We start from the raw sequence: 17,698 nt of genomic DNA on the forward strand, positions 1-17,698 counted from the left end.
GTCCCTTCTTGGATCCGTACTGACTGACTGGTCCGTTCTCGGATCCTCTGTGTTTATTGTTCTGGTCGCGAAGCTTTGCTTGTTCGCTTGACCACGTGGCGTGGTCCCTTTGTTAGAATTAAACTCTGTTGGTCTTAAAAGTGCCACTGGACTTAAAAAACAGTGTTCTATTGCTTCAGACCAACAGACTGTTGCTTCAGACCAACCCACCTGAATCTGTTGTTTCATTATAGCATAGAGGCCTATCCTAAGATATGAAGATTGTATAAAAGAGTGGTACAGATGCGTAATGTCTGATTCATTTTGGGGTTGAAGTTTTAGAAGTAGCCCAGCAAGCAGTCGCTAACTGTTGTGAAACAACAATGATCTATCACCACCTATACATATAGTCTCTCTCCATCACAGTGGCAGCGAAGACAAGGTGCAGCAGAAGAAGAGTTGATTTGAGATTATACTGTCAGAGGGCATCTTTGCATCACTCTATATACCTTAGCAATGGTTACCACATCCATTATTAATTACTAGTATTAACAAAATGCCATTCTGCTTCCAGGCTCACTTCCTGTATTTTATGTCAGATATATAGATCTACAAACTTTAAAACAAACAGGGATTTTAGAGGTCTATTCAGAATCCTACTCAGGTTTATTCAAAGGGGGCTTACTTCCAGGAAAATGTTAGTCTCTTCCCTGCAATTGCTGCCAATAAGCAAGAATTTATAAACAGGATTCACAGTTAAATGTCTCAGGATAGAATACACCTGGTAAAGCCAGGAACAATTACAGTATAGAACAAATTATGCATTGGCTGCAGCAGACAGACACAGGGCAAGGACATGGAGCCTATCAGCACTTTTCATAGTGCCCACCAAGTGTGTTTAGAAAGTGGGTGGGATCAGATGTGGCTCTTCTTGCCCATTGGGCTTTTGATTTGCCACTGAAAACCTGCTTGGCTATGCAGTTTAAAAGAACATCGTTTCAGTGGCATCTGCATCCATAGTGTTTGTTTTAGTCTCTCTCACTGCTCTTTCCCAATGTATTTTTATTACCCCTCTGGACTTGGGCTTCCAGTGTGCGGTTTCACCTCCTGTACCAGCCATTTTGTGATTGAGCCCACCACCACCCTATGTCAGAGTTCCAAATGTGCCCACAGGCTCAGAAAGGTTGGGGACTCCTAGTATACACAGCTTAGGTCCAATGCACAAACTGCAAATCTGCGAGCTATGGCACAGTTTGGAGAAGTATGTATAGAGTGTGATTCCAACATCAACAACTAAGAAGTCGATCTTAATAAAAACCATCATTCTGCTTTTCTCAAGCTGCAAAAATGCCTTTTTGTGGACTGTTTTCTTTCCCTTTATGTTGTTACATTTCAGTGCGTCGGAGATGTGCAAGATCTGATTGTTGCAACAAACCTCTCCGCAATTAGCCGCTCAGTGCTGTTGTGACGCAAAAAGAGTTTCTCGTCGACAATTTCAGTACCGATCAAGAACCAAGAAGAAATCCGACAGAGCCTGAAGAACGGTCGAGGCTGCAGTCCCGCATCCTAATTTTTTTTTTTAAACTTTAATTTTAATGGGGCTTTTTTTGTCCTGAGGATTGCAGTCGTCAGCGCTTGTCCCCCTCATAAACCCCCAAGCCCAAATCTCCCTTGAGGGCCTCTACAGACCGCTCTTAATAAAACTATACACAGGTACCTGGAAGAGAAAACATAATCACGGGGCGGGAGCCCTTCCTCGTCTTGGCTTGGTCAGCTGACTGCTGTCATGTGAAACACCAGCGCGAAGAGGAAGAGAGTAGAACAGCCGAGCAGATCTACAATGGGTCGACTGATCGTCTTGTCGCTTGTTCTGCTCCTTCTGTGCCTCCTTCCCCCGCGGGGTGATGCTACTCCCTATGAGCCCACCTGGGAGTCCTTGGATTCCAGGCCGCTTCCCACGTGGTTTGATGAAGACAAGTTTGGGATATTTATCCACTGGGGTTTATTCTCTGTACCCAGCTTCGGCAGCGAGTGGTTTTGGTGAGATTCGCAAGCACAAGTTCTGCCCTGCTTTTCCCTTTCCTTTACAGACGGGGCCCATGCATGTTTACTCAGGAGTAAGTCTCACCGAGTTCAATGGGACTGATTTTCAAGAAAGGTACTTTGCTTTCCTTGAAAGTTAAATCCCCATTGACGCCACGGGGTTTAGCATCATGTATAGACGTTAGACGATTTGGTACTTCTATATCTGGGACTCCAGGTATATTATTTTGACTCTAAATGCTTCACAGGATTGAACTACTAATATCTTCCAGCTGTGCTGTCTCTTTCTAGAAAGTAATGTATTAGTCTCATTTGTGTTTGTCCTTCTTGGATAAAAGTGGTAAGGATTCTCTCTTCTTGAAACATATTGTGGCTAGTTGTAAATTTTGATAGGTATAAAATTTAAATCTGGGAAGTTAATCCCTCAAGTCTGTGGCTGATCACCAGTATGTGGAAGGTTCTCTGTAGAAGATTACTGCTTCTGCACTTCCTTAGTGTTTCATGTGGTACAAAGATGAGCCCTTGAACTGTGACAAAGGTATTTTGAATGCATATCTTTGGGCTTAAATTGGTTTATTATATGAATTTAAAATCTACTGGATCCTATACAAACTTATAGCATGAGAGAGGGTCAAGTTTTGTTCAAGTTGATTGTGAATATGACCCAAGCACTAATGATTGTGTGAACTGACTGTTTGTGGCTGAAACTGAATACTTGATGCCATAATGATATTTGTCTTATGTCTTCTGGAAAGTTTTCTTTAAATTCACCCTAAAAAGTCATTCCAGTTCACTTTGGCATCCCCCTTTCCCACACCTACTTATAATGGGGATGGTTTGATCAGGTCCTCAAGTTATTGCCTAAATATGATTTTTAAATGTAAGCGTAACAAATAAGGTTAAGGATTTGTTAATCAAAGTAATTTGATATAGTCTATACAGAACTGAAATATAATGAGTTCTGAAATGAAGTATTTTACTGGTTGAAGTAATAGCTGGAGTAAATTAAAGTGCAATCCTGTGCACACTTGCCTGGGAGTAAGCACCATTGATCATAGTGAGACTGATTTCTCAGCAGAGATGTAGAGGATTGGCTACAGTGATATTTTAAAGCATTGTTCTGGACTTCCATTTGTGCAGATTGGTTCCAGCCCTGAATTGGATAGCCCAGACTAGCCCCCACAAATCTCCAGGAATTTGTCAAGATGGGGTTGGCAAACCTACCTCCCAACCAAGTTGGAATCTGACAGTTTTTATGTGTGGAAACTATGAGATGTTTTTCTTTGCAGGTGGTATTGGAAGAAACAAAAGAAAGAAGCTTACATAAAATTTATGGAGATGAACTACCCTCCTGGATTCAGTTATGAAGATTTTGGGCCCTTGTTTACAGCAGAGTTTTTTGATGCTGACCAATGGGCAGACCTTTTGAAATCTTCAGGTGCAAAATACATAGTCTTGACTTCGAAACACCATGAAGGTAATCTGACTATACTTCCTTCAGAATTCAGTAGTTTCATTTGTTCATTTAAGCAGAAGCATAGCCTGGGTGAGTCTCATACAAAGTGAGGAATCTGAAAGTATAACTTCCTTGTTTTGATTCCTACAAGGAAACAGATGACTAATTATTATCATTACATGTATTTGCACACTAGAATGTATGGGGAAAGGTAGAAAAACAGGAGAAAAATGATAGAACTATAAATATTGCAGTTTTTTTGAATGCGCCCTTTAGTGTACTCTAATGTGCAGTTGTCTCCTAAAATGAAAGGAACTAGTAAGGTGGAACCAGTGGGATGTAGGACATAGTCTTCTGAATTAAACCTGACTTTTGATCTAAAATAGGCAGTGCCTTTGTTACTTGATACACCTAGAACACTGTTGTGAAGAGTACATTAACAAGAAGGAAGCTAACATTCTTACTATAGAATAACCTTGTTTTTTTGTTGTTCAGTTGCACAGTCGAGTCCGACTCTTCGCGACCCCATGGACCAGATCCCGCCAGGCCCTCCTGTCTTCCACTGTCCTCTGAAGTTTGCTTAATTTCATGTTCGTTGCATCGATGACACTGTCTAACCATCTCATCCTTTGCCGTCCCTGTTTTCTTTGACCTTCAATCTTTACCAGCATCAGGGTCTTCTCCAGTGATTGCTCCCTTCTCATTTGGTGGCCAAAGTGTTTGAACTTCAGTTTCATTATCTGCCCTTCCAGGGAACAGTCAGGGTTGATTTCTTTTAGGATTGACTGATTTGATCTTCTTGCAGTCCAAGGGACTCTCGAGAGTCTTCTCCAGCACCATAGTTCAAAAGAATCTATTCTTCGGCGCTCGGCCTTCCTTATAGTCCAACTCTCGCAGCCATACATGGACTACTGGGAATACCATTGCTTTGACCATGCGGACTTTTGTTGGCAGGGTAATGTCTCTACTTTTTATCATGCTGTTTAGGTTCGCCATCGCTTTCCTCCCAAGGAGCAGGCGTCTTTTAATTTCATGGCTGCAGTCACAGTCTGCGGTGATCTGGGATCCCAGGAACGTGAAGTCTGTCACTACTTCCACGACTTCCCCTTCTATTTGCCAAGGAGTGATGGGGCCGGATGCCATGATCTTAGTTTTTTTGATGTTGAGCTTCAAGCCCACTTTTGCGCTCTCCTCTTTTACTCTGAGCAAGAGGCTCTTTAGATCCTCTTCACTTTCAGCCATTAGAGTGGTATCATCTGCATATCTGAGGTTGTTGATCTTTTCCCCAGCAATCTTAATTCCCGCTTGTGATTCATCCAGGCCAGCATTTCGCATGATGTACTCTGCATATATATTAAATAAGCAAGGCGACAATATACATCCTTGTCGTACTCCTTTTCCTATGCTGAACCAATCAGTTGTTCCATATCCGGTTCTAACTGTCGCTTCTTGGCCCTTATACAGGTTTCTCAAGAGACATGTGAGGTGGTCTGGTACTCCCATCTCTTTAAGGCCCTGCCATAGTTTGTTGTGATCCACACAGTCAAAAGCTTTAGCATAGTCAATGAAGCAGAAGTAGATATTTTTCTGGTACTCTCTTGCTTTCTCCATAATCCAGCGAATGTTGGCAATATGATCTCTCGTTCCTCTACCTCTTCGAAACCCAGCTTGTACTTCTGGTAGTTCTCTATCCACGTACTGTTGAAGCCTAGCTTGTAGGATCTTGAGCATGACCTTGCTAGCGTGTGATATGAGTGCAATTGTGCGATAGTTTGAACATTCCTTGGCATTGCCCTTCTTTGGGATTGGAATGTATACTGACCTTTTCCAATCCTGTGGCCACTGTTGCGTTTTCCAAATTTGCTGGCAAATGGAGTGCAGAACTTTAACAGCATCATCTTCTAAGACTTTGAATAGCTCAGCTGGAATACCATCACCTCCACTAGCTTTGTTGTTAGCAATGCTTTCTAAGGCCCATTTAACTTCACATTCCAGGATGTCTGGCTCAAGGTCAGTGATTATACCGTCGTGTTTGTCAAGGACATTGAGGTCTTTCTTGTATAGTTCTTCTGTGTATTCTTGCCATCTTTTCCTAATCTCTTCTGCTTCTGTTAGGTCCCTACCGTTTTTGTCCTTTATCATGGCCAGCTTTGCATGGAACGCTCCCTTGATTTCTCCAATTTTCTTGAAGAGATCTCTAGTCCTTCCCATTCTATTGTTTTCTTCTATTACTTTGCACTGTTCATTCAGGAAGGCCTCCTTATCTCTCCTTGCTGTTCTCTGGAAATCTGCGTTCAGTTGGGTAAATCTTTCCTTTTCGCCTTTGCCTTTCGCTTTCCTTCTTTCCTCTGCTATTTGTAAAGCCTCATCAGAAAGCCACTTTGCTTTCTTGCATTTCTTTTTCTTTGGGATGGTGGTGATTGCTGCCTTCTGTACAATGTCACAAACCTCCGTCCATAGTTCTTCAGGCACTCTATCTATCAAATCTAGACCCTTGAATCTATTCTTCACCTCTACTGTATGTTCATCAGGGATGGTTTTCCCAATTTCCTTCAGTTTAAGTCTGAATTTTGCAATGAGTAGCTCATGATCTGAGCCACAGTCAGCTCCAGGTCTTGTTTTTACCGACTGGATAGAGCTTCTCCATCTTTGACTGCAAATTATATAGTCAATCTGATTTCGGTGTTGCCCATCTGGTGATGTCCATGTGTAGAGTCGCCTCTTAGGTTGTTGGAAAAGGGTGTTCGCTATGACCAGTGTGTTCTCTTGACAAAACTCTGTTAACCTTTGCCCTGCTTCATTTTGCTTTCCAAGGCCAAACTTGTCTGTTGTTCCGGTTACCTTTTCACTTCCTACTTTAGCATTCCAGTCCCCTATGATGATGAGGACATCATTTTTTGGTGTTAGTTCTAGGAGGTGTTGTAGGTCTTCATAGAACCGGTCCACTTCAGCCTCTTCTGCATCAGTGGTTGGGGCATAGACTTGGATTACTGTGATGTTGAATGGTTTGCCTTGGAATCGGACCTTGTTTACATCTTAGTATATACCTTAAGGACTGCCTTCTCCCAAATGAACCTACTTGTCCACTCTGGTCATTTTCAGAGGCCTTTCTTTGAGTGCCCCTTCCCACTGAGTCTAGGCGCGTGCCAACCTGAGAGAAGGTCTTCTTGGCTGTCGCTTTGAAACTTTGGAACCCCCTCCCCAAGGAGATTTCTCTGTCTTCCTCTGTATTTTCTGTTTTGTTTGTTGTATCCTTAGTAAACTTGTTGGCCTTGTTCCTTTGTTATGTTTGTATGTCTATATATTTTCATTGAATTGTTAAATATTTTAAATATACATTTTAAATGATGTTTTAAATGTTTTAATGCCTTGATGTTCACTCCCCTGGAGACCCTGTTTGGGTGGAAAGGTGGCATAGAAATGTTTTAAACAAATAAATGTGAGCAGCGGTCCAAATAAGCTTTTCGGCCTGTGAATAATAACTACACATCTCAGCATAATTTTATTTGAAGTTTTGCTGTAGCTTGTCTTAGTTTGTTACTGGAATTCAAAATTTCCCTGTTTTAATTCATTGAGTATATCAAGTAAAGTACTAAGCTTGACTTTGGCTGCGGTCACACGGAACAGAAGCCACACAAGTGAGACGGAAAACAGGCGGAGTTTCCGGGCGCGATCTCACCAGCACATCTGGGAAGCGTAGCACTCCCGTGGCTCAACCGAGGCTTCCAGCCGAAACTGCGTGGCAAAAAACTAGTACCTCGGAGGTACTAGTTTCTGGAAACTGCGGGGCAAGGGCGGGCGTCTGATCGCGTTTCCGGTGGCATCCAGCGCCCGCCCATGTCCCCTTGCAAATAAGGTGTTTTTTTTTGTCCAAGTCTCTGTGGATGTGCACACGCACCCAACGGAGCATGCGCATTTGTCGTGTACACACAAAAAAACCCCAGTTTGCCGCGGCGCACGCTTCTTCATTGCGCGCCGGCTTGTCCTGTGATCAGCACCTCTCCCTTGCCATGGAACCTCCACGGTACCTCCACAGGACCTCCACGGGAGGTCTGATCGCGTAACTGTGCAGTAGTTTGCCCCAGGGCAAACAGCCACGCTTCTCCCCCGCAGTTTCCTGCCCGTGTGACCGGGGCCTTTATTTATTTATTTGCTGTCAAGTTGCAGGTGACTGCCTGAAGTTTTCAAGGCAAGAGACGTTCAAAGGTGGTTTGTCATTGTTTGTCTCTGCATAGCAACCCTGGACTTCCCTTGGTGGTCTCCCATCCAAATACTAACCAGGGCCAACCCTGCTTAGCTTACAAAATCTGATGAGATTGGGCTAGGATGGGCTATCTAGGTCAGAGTTATTTTTGCGTCAGAAGCTGAAGGTCTGCTGTTCTTTCTTAAACAAGATGCATTGCATTGTTTACCATTCTTGATGGATGAAGACAGTAGATATGGGGTGTCAAACATGCGGCCCGGGGACCGGATTAGGTCCCCGGAGGGCTTCTATCAGGCCCACAGTAGAACTGGCTGTCTTCTGCTTCTTCTTCCAGTTCTGCTGCTGCTGCGTCATCATAGGTTTGCAGCTTACAGGTACACACCTGAACAGCATACTCAAGATTGTAACAGCACAGACATTTTGATGCAATAATTCAGAGCAAGAGGTGTCAGCTATCAGAGACTGTTAAATAAACAAAATATTGCAAGAGTGCTAATGTTTTAAGCATGTTTTTAAGGGAAAAAAACCCCTTTATGTTTGTGTCCTTTATAAAGTTTATATCTCCACTACCTGGCATTACATTTTATGACACACATGGCCTGGCCCCACAAGGTCTCATTTACGTCAGATCCAGCCCTCATAACAAATTAGTTCGACACCCCTGCAGTAGATGCTGGATTAAGGCAGCTAGGTCTTACAGCTGAAGACATCTTCTTGCTAGGTAAGGCAAAAGCCCTTTCACTTGTTCATAGGGTTGCCAGGTCCTGGCTCCTCCAGGGCGGGGGACTTAGGAGAATTCCTGGAGGGGGTGGGGACATTCCCAATGCGATGACATCACACAGAAGTGATATCATCATGTTGGGAACACAGCCCCATGGAAGGTGCCCTCGGTGTCAGCTTGCAAGAACCTTTAAAAGGGAACCATCCCTTTAAATGGTTTTTGCAAGTGAGGGTACTGGTGCCCTACATGCCTGAACTCCAAGTGGTGAATTTGCTGCTTGGAATTCAGGTGTGCATGGCCCCTGCTTGCAAAAAGCATTTAAAGGGTCCCTTTAACTACTTTTTGAGAGTGGGAACCGCATGTGCCTGAACTCCAAGCAGCAAATTCACTGCTTGGAGTTCAGGCTTGTGGCCGGCAGCCGTCCCTCTCCCTCCCCTCCTGCAGGATTGAAAGGGTCCTCCAGCTGATTGGAGGGCCACGGTGGCTCAGAGGTTAAGACACTGAGCTGCAGACCAGACTGTAGCTCGACAGTTTGAGACCCTAGTGCCGCGTGATGGAGCGAACTCCCGTCTCTGGCCCCAGCTCCTGCCAACCTAGCAGTTCAAAAGAAAGAAATGGCAAGTAGATAAATAGGTACCACTTCGGTGGGAAGGTAACAGTGTTCTGTGCGCCACAGCGTTTAGTCATGCCGGCCACATGACCACGGAAAAGTCTTTGAACAGCACAGGCTCTTCATCTTGGAAACAGAGATGAGCACCGCCCCCTAGAGTCAAATTCGCCTAGCTTTCGAGCAAGGGAAACCTTACCAGTTGATTGGTGGACCAAATGTTCCTGCAGATCAGCTGGAGAGCCCTTTAAATCTCATAGGAGGGGAGGGAGAGGGGTGGCAATGGGTGGCCGCTGTTGGGGGCAGGGTTTGGGGTGGGGCTTCTTCTGCTGGCTGGCGGCAGGCAGGAGCACATGAAATCGGGGGATCCCCATCCCCACCTGGGGACTAACATCCCTACTTGTCCAGCATTGCCTTCTGGAGCTGGTTTACAACAGTACAGTGATTCGTTCTCGCAGAGTCTTCTTGAGTCAGTTCTTTGGTATTTTACCTTCTCAGACTCTGCCATTACACATGAGACACCTAACGGCCTCCCACCTTGTTAAGGCATTCACTTTAGCTTGCCATCCCATCCAAAGTATTATAGGGAAGATTTTATTGTATTCCATATTCAGATAGTATTTGCCCTTGTGATCACGGTAAAATTGATACTCTGTCTCACAAAATATTGTAATGTTGGTTTTTTACCGCTTTTAGGGACCCCTGGATCTCACAACTTTTGACATGCTCTCTGTTTAATAAACTACAAGGGGATAATATTCCCTGTCTGACGCTGGACTGTGACCCAAACATAACCTACTTGATTGCCAAATTTCTGTCTAACATATTTCCCTCTAGTAAATAATGTATTATTCTTTTAGTCATTGCTCAAGATCATCTGATCACAGGTGCTCTGAAAAGGAAAGGAAAGTACTAAGCGTACATAAATTCTTTTAGCTATCAGTTACTCACAAATGTTACTGCTACTCCATATCAGGTGTCAAATATTACAACAAAAAATTGCATGTGAAATACAGACGTCAATTATTTATTGGATTTTTGGTAAATACACACCAGAGAATATTTAGACAGTATACCACCATAATCCATGGAGAGATTTGGTGGTCAAGTATGGTTCACTTATTACAAACTTTTTTTGAAAGCCTGTTTAGTTCCTAAAAAAGCTTGCCAAATGGTGCGGGAGGTGGATTACACTTCAGCAAGCAAACCCTGAAGATGCTTTGGACTTGCAGAACTAGCAAATAGTTCTGGGGGTCCTGGATTTTATGGGTTGTTTTTTTTTGGTAAATACTAGAGAAATCTCATTATCAAGTAATACAAAATAAAAGCACACACAATATTTATAATGCTTGTTCTTAAAACAAATCCGTACTTTCCCTGTTTAGGTTTTACCTTATGGGGATCTAAATATTCTTGGTCTTGGAATGCTGTTGATGTTGGACCAAAGCGGGACATTGTGGCCGAGTTGGCATCGTCCATTAGAAACAGGACCAGGTTACGCTTTGGGTTGTACCACTCACTATTTGAATGGTTCAATCCTCTATTTCTCAGTGATGCCTCCAATTTATTCACAACCAAACAATTTCCAAATGCCAAGTCGCTCCCAGAGCTGTATGAGATTGTGAATCAGTACCACCCAGAGGTTCTGTGGTCAGATGGAGATGGGGATGCCCCAGACACTTATTGGAACAGCACTGGATTCCTAGCTTGGCTTTATAATGAGAGGTATGGCTGCTCTCTTGTTTAAATTGTGTATTTAATTTTTTTTTCTTGAAATGGCTGAAAAGCCATTAATATAATCGTTCTAAATCGAAAAGTTAGCAAACAACTTTTAGATTCAGAGCTATTATCAACTGCTTTTCCAGTTAAAATACCGGCAACTGAGGTGTGTTTTATACTTCCTTGTCACTTTGGGATGATGTGATCATTCCAGCTACACAGGCCTGGTGATCAATATTGCATAAAGAATCATTGTTCCATGCTGGCTCTTTTAATTTTAAGGATTAGGGTTCTTGGCCATTTAAACTCTCACATTTCTGAAGTGGAATACTGGAAGCCATGATGACATTTCAGGGATTGTTCTATGACTGCTGGAAAATTTTCTATAAATGCCCCCTAATTGGGCATATCAGTCCCCTCTTGCATTTTCTGCCTTCCCACCGCCTTCTTGCATGTTACAATTGATTTTTCCTTTCCCCATTAGCACGAGGAAGACCTTTTATCACAGATGGTACCTGTAAACGGAAGGCCTTATCAGGCCCCTACTTATTATATAAATAATAGTATTGCCCAGGGGTCTTTTGGGGCCGGAGCACGCTAGAGCGTCGCTCCGGGAGCCCAGGAGCTGGCAAAATGGCGGTGGCAGGAAGCCCCGCCCCCAGTTCCCCCCTGCTACAGCCTGCCGCCATCCTTCCGGGGGCCCGTGCTGAAGTGCTGCGGCCAAGGAGGCCCAAGGAGGCCCATTGCTGCCTTCCCAGGGCTATTATTTTTATGGCTAACATAAAAATAAAGCAACAATGGAATAATTAAAACAATAAAATTCAACAAAGTTACCAAGAAAAATAAGCCAGATAATTTCTGCCTTGAGTGGAGTGCAGCACTAGCTTAAATGTCTATGATCCAAAAATCAATTATTTACTAGACCCAAAAGTCCTCCTACAAAATCTGGTTAGGAAGACTGGCAAGATAGACACGCTTCTCACTTCCCCTGAGAGGCTATTACAAAGGGTAGGGGCAGTGCTTCCAGGAAACTGCTAATTGCACTCTGGCCAAGGGAGGAATGGGAAAGATGGTGAAGGAATGAGCAGAGTGCCTACATGGATACAGTGAGGTCCTATGCAGAGTTTTCCCATCTAAACCCAATGCGTTCAACAAGCATAAACTACAGTAATGCTTTATAGGATTGTACAGCAAAAGCATGTTTCATCAGTTGTTGGTTCAGGTATATTCACTTACTTCCATGAAAATGTGTGTGTGTGTGTGTGTGGGTATATAGCCGCCTCAGTCTAGTGATGATTTAGGCCCTTTCTGCACTCTACTTTTAATCCATGTTCACCATGGTGTTCTCCAAGCAATTCTGCACTAAAATCGAATTCAGCCTTCTTTTTAATTCATCCCCCCACCCATTCTGCTCTAAAATCAAGTTCAACCTTCTTTTTATTCTGAGCTCCCCCCCCCCCCCCCATCCCCCTTTCTGCATTACATTACCTCCCTTCTCTGGTCAGCCCGGTTTCAGCCTGCAGTTGCCCCGGGTTATTTGGATGCTGTTTTGCCAACTTAAATTGCCTCAACTCGAACAGGCAAATGCAGAAAGGACCTTAAACACAATTAAGACCATTAAAATCAGTGGGTCTCTTAGGGGAATTTCAGATCACCCTTTTAAAGATGTTATTGTACTGTCTTGGAGTAAACCGGTAGAGGGGCAGCCATTTCACACAGCCTTTCCCTTACTGGTAAGGAGCTGTCTCTGAAGCAGTTTGGCATTTCAGACTGTGCCGCTTTGTTTTCCCGCCCTTTTCTGTCCGCGCAGGCGATCTTCGTCTTTTTTTAAAAAATGTTCTTTTAAGAGCGCTATAACACAATACCAAAACAGCACAATAGCGACCCCATTGGAATACCTGGACTCCATTGAGATACATGAGATTGGGGGATTTAAAAATAGGAAGTGGAAGCTCGGGAACGCACAGTTCGAGAGCATTTTTTAAAATACTAGCTGCTTCCCGGCTTGCAAACAGCATCCTCCTTTTGATGGCCAGCATTTCGGGATGCCATGCCATGCCTCCAGGGGGGATCTGGGGATCCCCTGTACTTTCAGTTACAGCTTATCTCCTGCCTACAGATATCAGTTCCCAGGCATATAGCAAATGCTGTGGAAGGAGGACTCCATGGCATTGTACTCCATTGAAATCCCTGTTCTCCCCAGATGTAGTGATCTCATGTATCTCAGTGGTCCAGGCATTCCAGTGGGGTCACTATTGTGCTGTTTTGGTGTTGTGTTATAGCGCTATAGCACTCTTAAAAGAATGCTAAAAAAAGACGGAGATCACCAACGCGGGCGAAAAAGGGCGGGAAAACCTCGTCATTGGAGGAAGCGCTACGGGGGCATTTTACACAGCACCCCATAGCACTTCAGGAATGGTATAGAAAATTGAAGACCGCTTGGAAGCAGTTTGCAGGTAAAACGGCTCAAGAACTGTTCCCTAATGGGACAGGAGCATTTGTGTCTGAAAGGGTCAATATATTCTGTTAGGGAACCGTCACTAAAATGTTTCTGCCTGAAATGTCAGTACAGAAACTGTTAGTGAACAGTTCCTGAAATGGAACATACCGGCTGTCTGAAATTCCCCTTAGAGTGCTTAATTTTATGCAGCAGGGGCTCTGACATTGGCAGCTATCACGGAAGGTACTGAGATCTATGTGCATACAAATCTTTATTTGTTATGGACAGTAATGGAAGGTCTTAGCATTCTGAACTACAGGTGTCACATACTAATAATGTTTTTGAAATTTTCAGCCCAGTTCGGGATACAGTTGTAACAAATGATCGCTGGGGAGCTGGCAGTATCTGTAAACATGGAGGATATTACACTTGTTCAGATCGCTACAACCCAGGACATCTTTTGCCTCATAAGTGGGAAAACTGCATGACAATTGACAAAAAGTCATGGGGATACAGGAGGAATGCACAGTTGAGTGATTACCTCACAATTCAAGAACTTGTAAAGGTAAAATTAGACAAAGACATAACCTGGTAATTGAATGAGGGCCATTAATGCTTGCATTTCCCCCCAAAACATGACGAAAAACTCTCATTTTTTAAAAATGAGGAGAAATACATTTCCTGCCTCCACACAATTCATTCTGTTTCTCCTCTAAATGTACTTTCTCATCACCTCCCCATCCAGATCCCTCCCTCCAATTTCCTCTTCTTATACCTTCTCTGTCCCCTTAAATTTCAGATACAGTCTTTATATTAAGCATGGAAAGGAAATTTTAACGGAAGGATAAGAATTAAGACCTAGTCAATGCATGCAGCAGAATGAGAAAATAAGGCAATAGAAACCAGAGGTGATGATAGTACAGACTGTAGCACTTCATATGCCTTGTGGAGGGACCACATTTCTAAATGTTACCCCATGTTTCCCCTCCGCAAAAAATTCCAAGTGGAGAACTGGCCCTGTAAGTTATAACTCCCTTCCTTATTATGCTATTTTGAGGTGGGGTGTACAGTTTTTTTAAATTGGGAAGCATTCAAATGGCATCCCTCATCTTAAGTTTAAATTGGTACAGTGCACTTTATCGCCTTGGGATTCTAATACCTCATTTTGCTGCACATGTATAGATCAGTCCATTGGACTTGCTTTAAGTAGAAAATGAACATACCAGTATCAATTTGACCGTGCAATAGGTACTTTACCCGCTGGTCTCATTGTGCTGGCTGCCACAGGAAATAGTACGGAAACAGTATTGGTAAGTCCATAGCAGAGAAGTCCTGTGATGATTCACGGAAGCTGCAGCTCCAATTGAATAGCTAGACTTTGTTTGAACCTACAGCAAAGTACTCTCAATGTTATAATGGACATGGGGATTTAGGCCTAACTAACTATGTTAACTGGCACCTTTAGAACACTTCAGGCTTAAGCGGTATGTCCATTCCTACCACAAATCAGCTCTTATGTCTTCCAAATAATTTCAGCAACTTGTAGAAACTGTGTCCTGTGGAGGAAATCTCTTGATGAACATTGGACCTACCCATGATGGTCGCATTCCTGTTATTTTTGAAGAGCGCCTGACACAAATGGGGAAATGGCTGTCAGTGAATGGGGAAGCCATTTTCAGTACGAAACCTTGGAGAGCTCAGAATGATAGTGTTACACCAGAAGTATGGTAAGTTCACCAAAGTGGGGGTGAAGTCAGACATGCTTGCAAAAAAAAAAACTAACTTGGGTTTTTCAGCTGTAGGGTAATTTCTGGAAACTCTGCCTTTGCTCTTTGACAAGAGAAACTTTGTCAAGCCATTGAATGCAGATTTAGCAAATTCCATTCAGCTTAATACCTGTGTGAAGTACAGCTTTTGTTACCATCTCACAGTAAATGTTCAAGTGTGGAAACTCAGAGAAGTATGTGGGGAAAGCAGAAGGACAGCCTTTTTCTACAGTATTTCTTGCTCTGTGTTTTCAAAACTCTCTTCTGAGGTAGACTACTAGAGGCTGTCCTCCACCCTTCAGATATATGTAATGTTTCTGGTTTATAACTTCAACCATGTCTTAAACTAAATCCATTCAACTGTTCTTTCTTTACTTAACTGTAACTCCCTGATTTTTAAAATTTCTTCCAGGTACACTTTCAAACCAAAAGAAAATGTCTTGTATGCCATTTTCCTTAACTGGCCATCTTCTGGATTTCTTCTTCTTGGTGAACCAAAAGGTATTGCTGAAAGGACAGAGGTAAGAAGTATTTGCCTATTTTACTACTTTTGTGCAATTCATGTTGAAGCTGAAGGACTAGCCAGAATCAAAACCTATTTCAGTCCCCTATTTCCAACACCTTCCCAAGAAGAGAAAGCCAGTTGGCAAGGAATGAGTACCTGGATATGCTATGAAGAAACAATAGTCTCCAGAACTACACTGGTACAGCACCAAATAACATTGTAAAAGTTGGGACTATGGAAAATACTTTCACATGTACGTCATGTAGTTCTAGAAGTGTAGTATATATCCAAATTGAACCTAGTACATATTAACAATGAATATTTAGTGACTATCCTGGCTGATTGCCTGTGGCTGAAGAGAATAGGCAGCAGCAAGGAGGAGGGATTGAAACACGTAACTCCTAGGTGATTGCAGAATTCTCTTGTTCATCTATAACTTCTCCCATCTCCAGAGCCTTAGTTTCCTTCTACCTTAATCCAGCAAGGGAGATTCAGAGTCTCTTGTATAGTTGGGGGAAGATATGTATCCATGGACACACTGTAGATCTTATCTAGAAACCCATTGAAATTAATGAATGTAGCTGGTGTATCCCCATTCCCGGCCAACACAACACAATTGAGCTGAATCAGGAGTGTTCGTGTGTTTAAATATCCCTTGCCTACACTAAACTGCATCCAGGGGAACTTAATTTACGAGCCATGGTAAATTAAACAAAGCACATTTAACATGCTTTCTTAGATGTAACATGTTTCTTTGATGTTCTAGTTGAAGTGGTAGAACTGGTTTTATTATTAGCTGAAATATTCATTTAAGTTTATTTGGGAGGGCAAAGATTGACACAGTTTATTTGAACATCACTTAATATCAGCCTTTCTGTTTCAGGTAAAAATGATTGGATATGGAGAACCACTGAAATGGACTTCTTTAGGAGAAAAGGGAATGGTAGTGGTTATACCTCAATTACCCTTTAGCAAATTGCCCTGCGAATGGGGTTGGACACTGCAGCTGACCAAAGTAAATTAGTGGCAAATATCCCTTACCTTTGAATTGCCATTACAGTACTTTAACGATCAGATCTCGGTCAACACAGTTATTTTTGGAAGGGATGTGGGTATCCACACACTGATTCTGTTTTCTATTTTGTTTCTCACCATGTGAAATGGGGCCCTATCAACAGGGCACCATGTCAAAAAAAGATGTTTATAAAATTTGAAGTGATTTCAGAAGTTCATAAAAGGTGAGAAATTCAAAACGTCACATTTTCTGCTTCAAAAAGTGTTAACCTACCAGGCCAAAGTCTACTGTAAACCATAGAGAGGTTAAGGGAATCCTTGACAGAGATAATCTGAAGTACAGCCCCTCTATCCTTTTAAGCTTGTCGTTTATTATACTGACTCCGAACAATAGCTTTTTTTTTAAAGCAGCAAGCCTTTATCCAGCTAAAGATAACCACAACTGTACCTTTACACGAAAGAGACATTCTCACTAGTTGCTTCACTGAGACTGGAGGACAAACTAGATGTGATGATGTCCACAGGTCTGACTGGTGGACACCACTGCTATGTTAAAGAAGTTTAAAAATGTCACAAGGGCTTGATCCTGATCCAGGTCTGCATCCCAGTGGTATGAGGTGCTCTTGTATTGAAACAGCTGCTGGGTGGTGTGGGGGACACACACCAAGACCCCCCCAGCCCACCATGCTGCAGGCCCTTACTGGCCGTGGCTGTCACGTTTAGTCTCGCCCTGAGTCATGATGAATTTTAGAAAGGCTGCTGCACAGCAGGGCTAGGATCCTAATCTCGACTGACTGCACATGGTCTACAGCTGTACATTAATGCTTTTGTAATGGGCAGTTAACGATTAGGATTGTTAAGGTGCTGCTGTCTCGGGGATGTTTATTGATTTTTAAATAACCTGATAATCTTATCTAAATGTTGGTGATACACTTACATCTACCTGGAACACTTTTCCACAGCTGTTTTATCTATAAACAACTACAGGGTAGTTTTGTGATAAGTCAGTGCTGGCATCCAGCAAGGCTTGCCTTTCGCTCTGTATTCGAACCTTGTTATGTTGAGGACATAACAGAACAAAGTCTAGTTCAGAAACAGGTATATGAAAAGGAGGTTATTTCTTTTGTCATGGGATATTAATTAGCAGCAAGAAGACAAAATATATTGACTGTTTCATTACATATTGAATAGATTTAATTTTCTTTTTGTTAAAAAAACTTTTTAAAACCAAATGCAAAGCTGGT

At 42.8% G+C, this 17,698-nt stretch overlaps 1 protein-coding gene across 1 annotated transcript; it reads left to right on the forward strand.

Moving 5' to 3' along the window:
* The first annotated feature begins 1,788 nt into the window (after positions 1-1,788).
* On the forward strand, positions 1,789-17,502 carry FUCA2 (fucosidase, alpha-L- 2, plasma). Its single transcript, XM_015421987.1, has 7 exons — positions 1,789-2,019; positions 3,312-3,499; positions 10,396-10,735; positions 13,524-13,734; positions 14,706-14,896; positions 15,348-15,456; positions 16,324-17,502. The coding sequence occupies exons 1-7, from the start codon at positions 1,820-1,822 to the stop codon at positions 16,462-16,464; spliced, it is 1,380 nt and encodes a 459-aa protein (XP_015277473.1). The 5' UTR covers positions 1,789-1,819; the 3' UTR covers positions 16,465-17,502.
* The last annotated feature ends 196 nt before the right edge of the window (positions 17,503-17,698 follow it).

The sequence above is a fragment of the Gekko japonicus genome, unplaced genomic scaffold (genome assembly GCF_001447785.1).
Source record: "Gekko japonicus isolate JY-2015 unplaced genomic scaffold, Gekko_japonicus_V1.1 scaffold114, whole genome shotgun sequence".
Classification (NCBI taxonomy): domain Eukaryota; kingdom Metazoa; phylum Chordata; class Lepidosauria; order Squamata; family Gekkonidae; genus Gekko; species Gekko japonicus.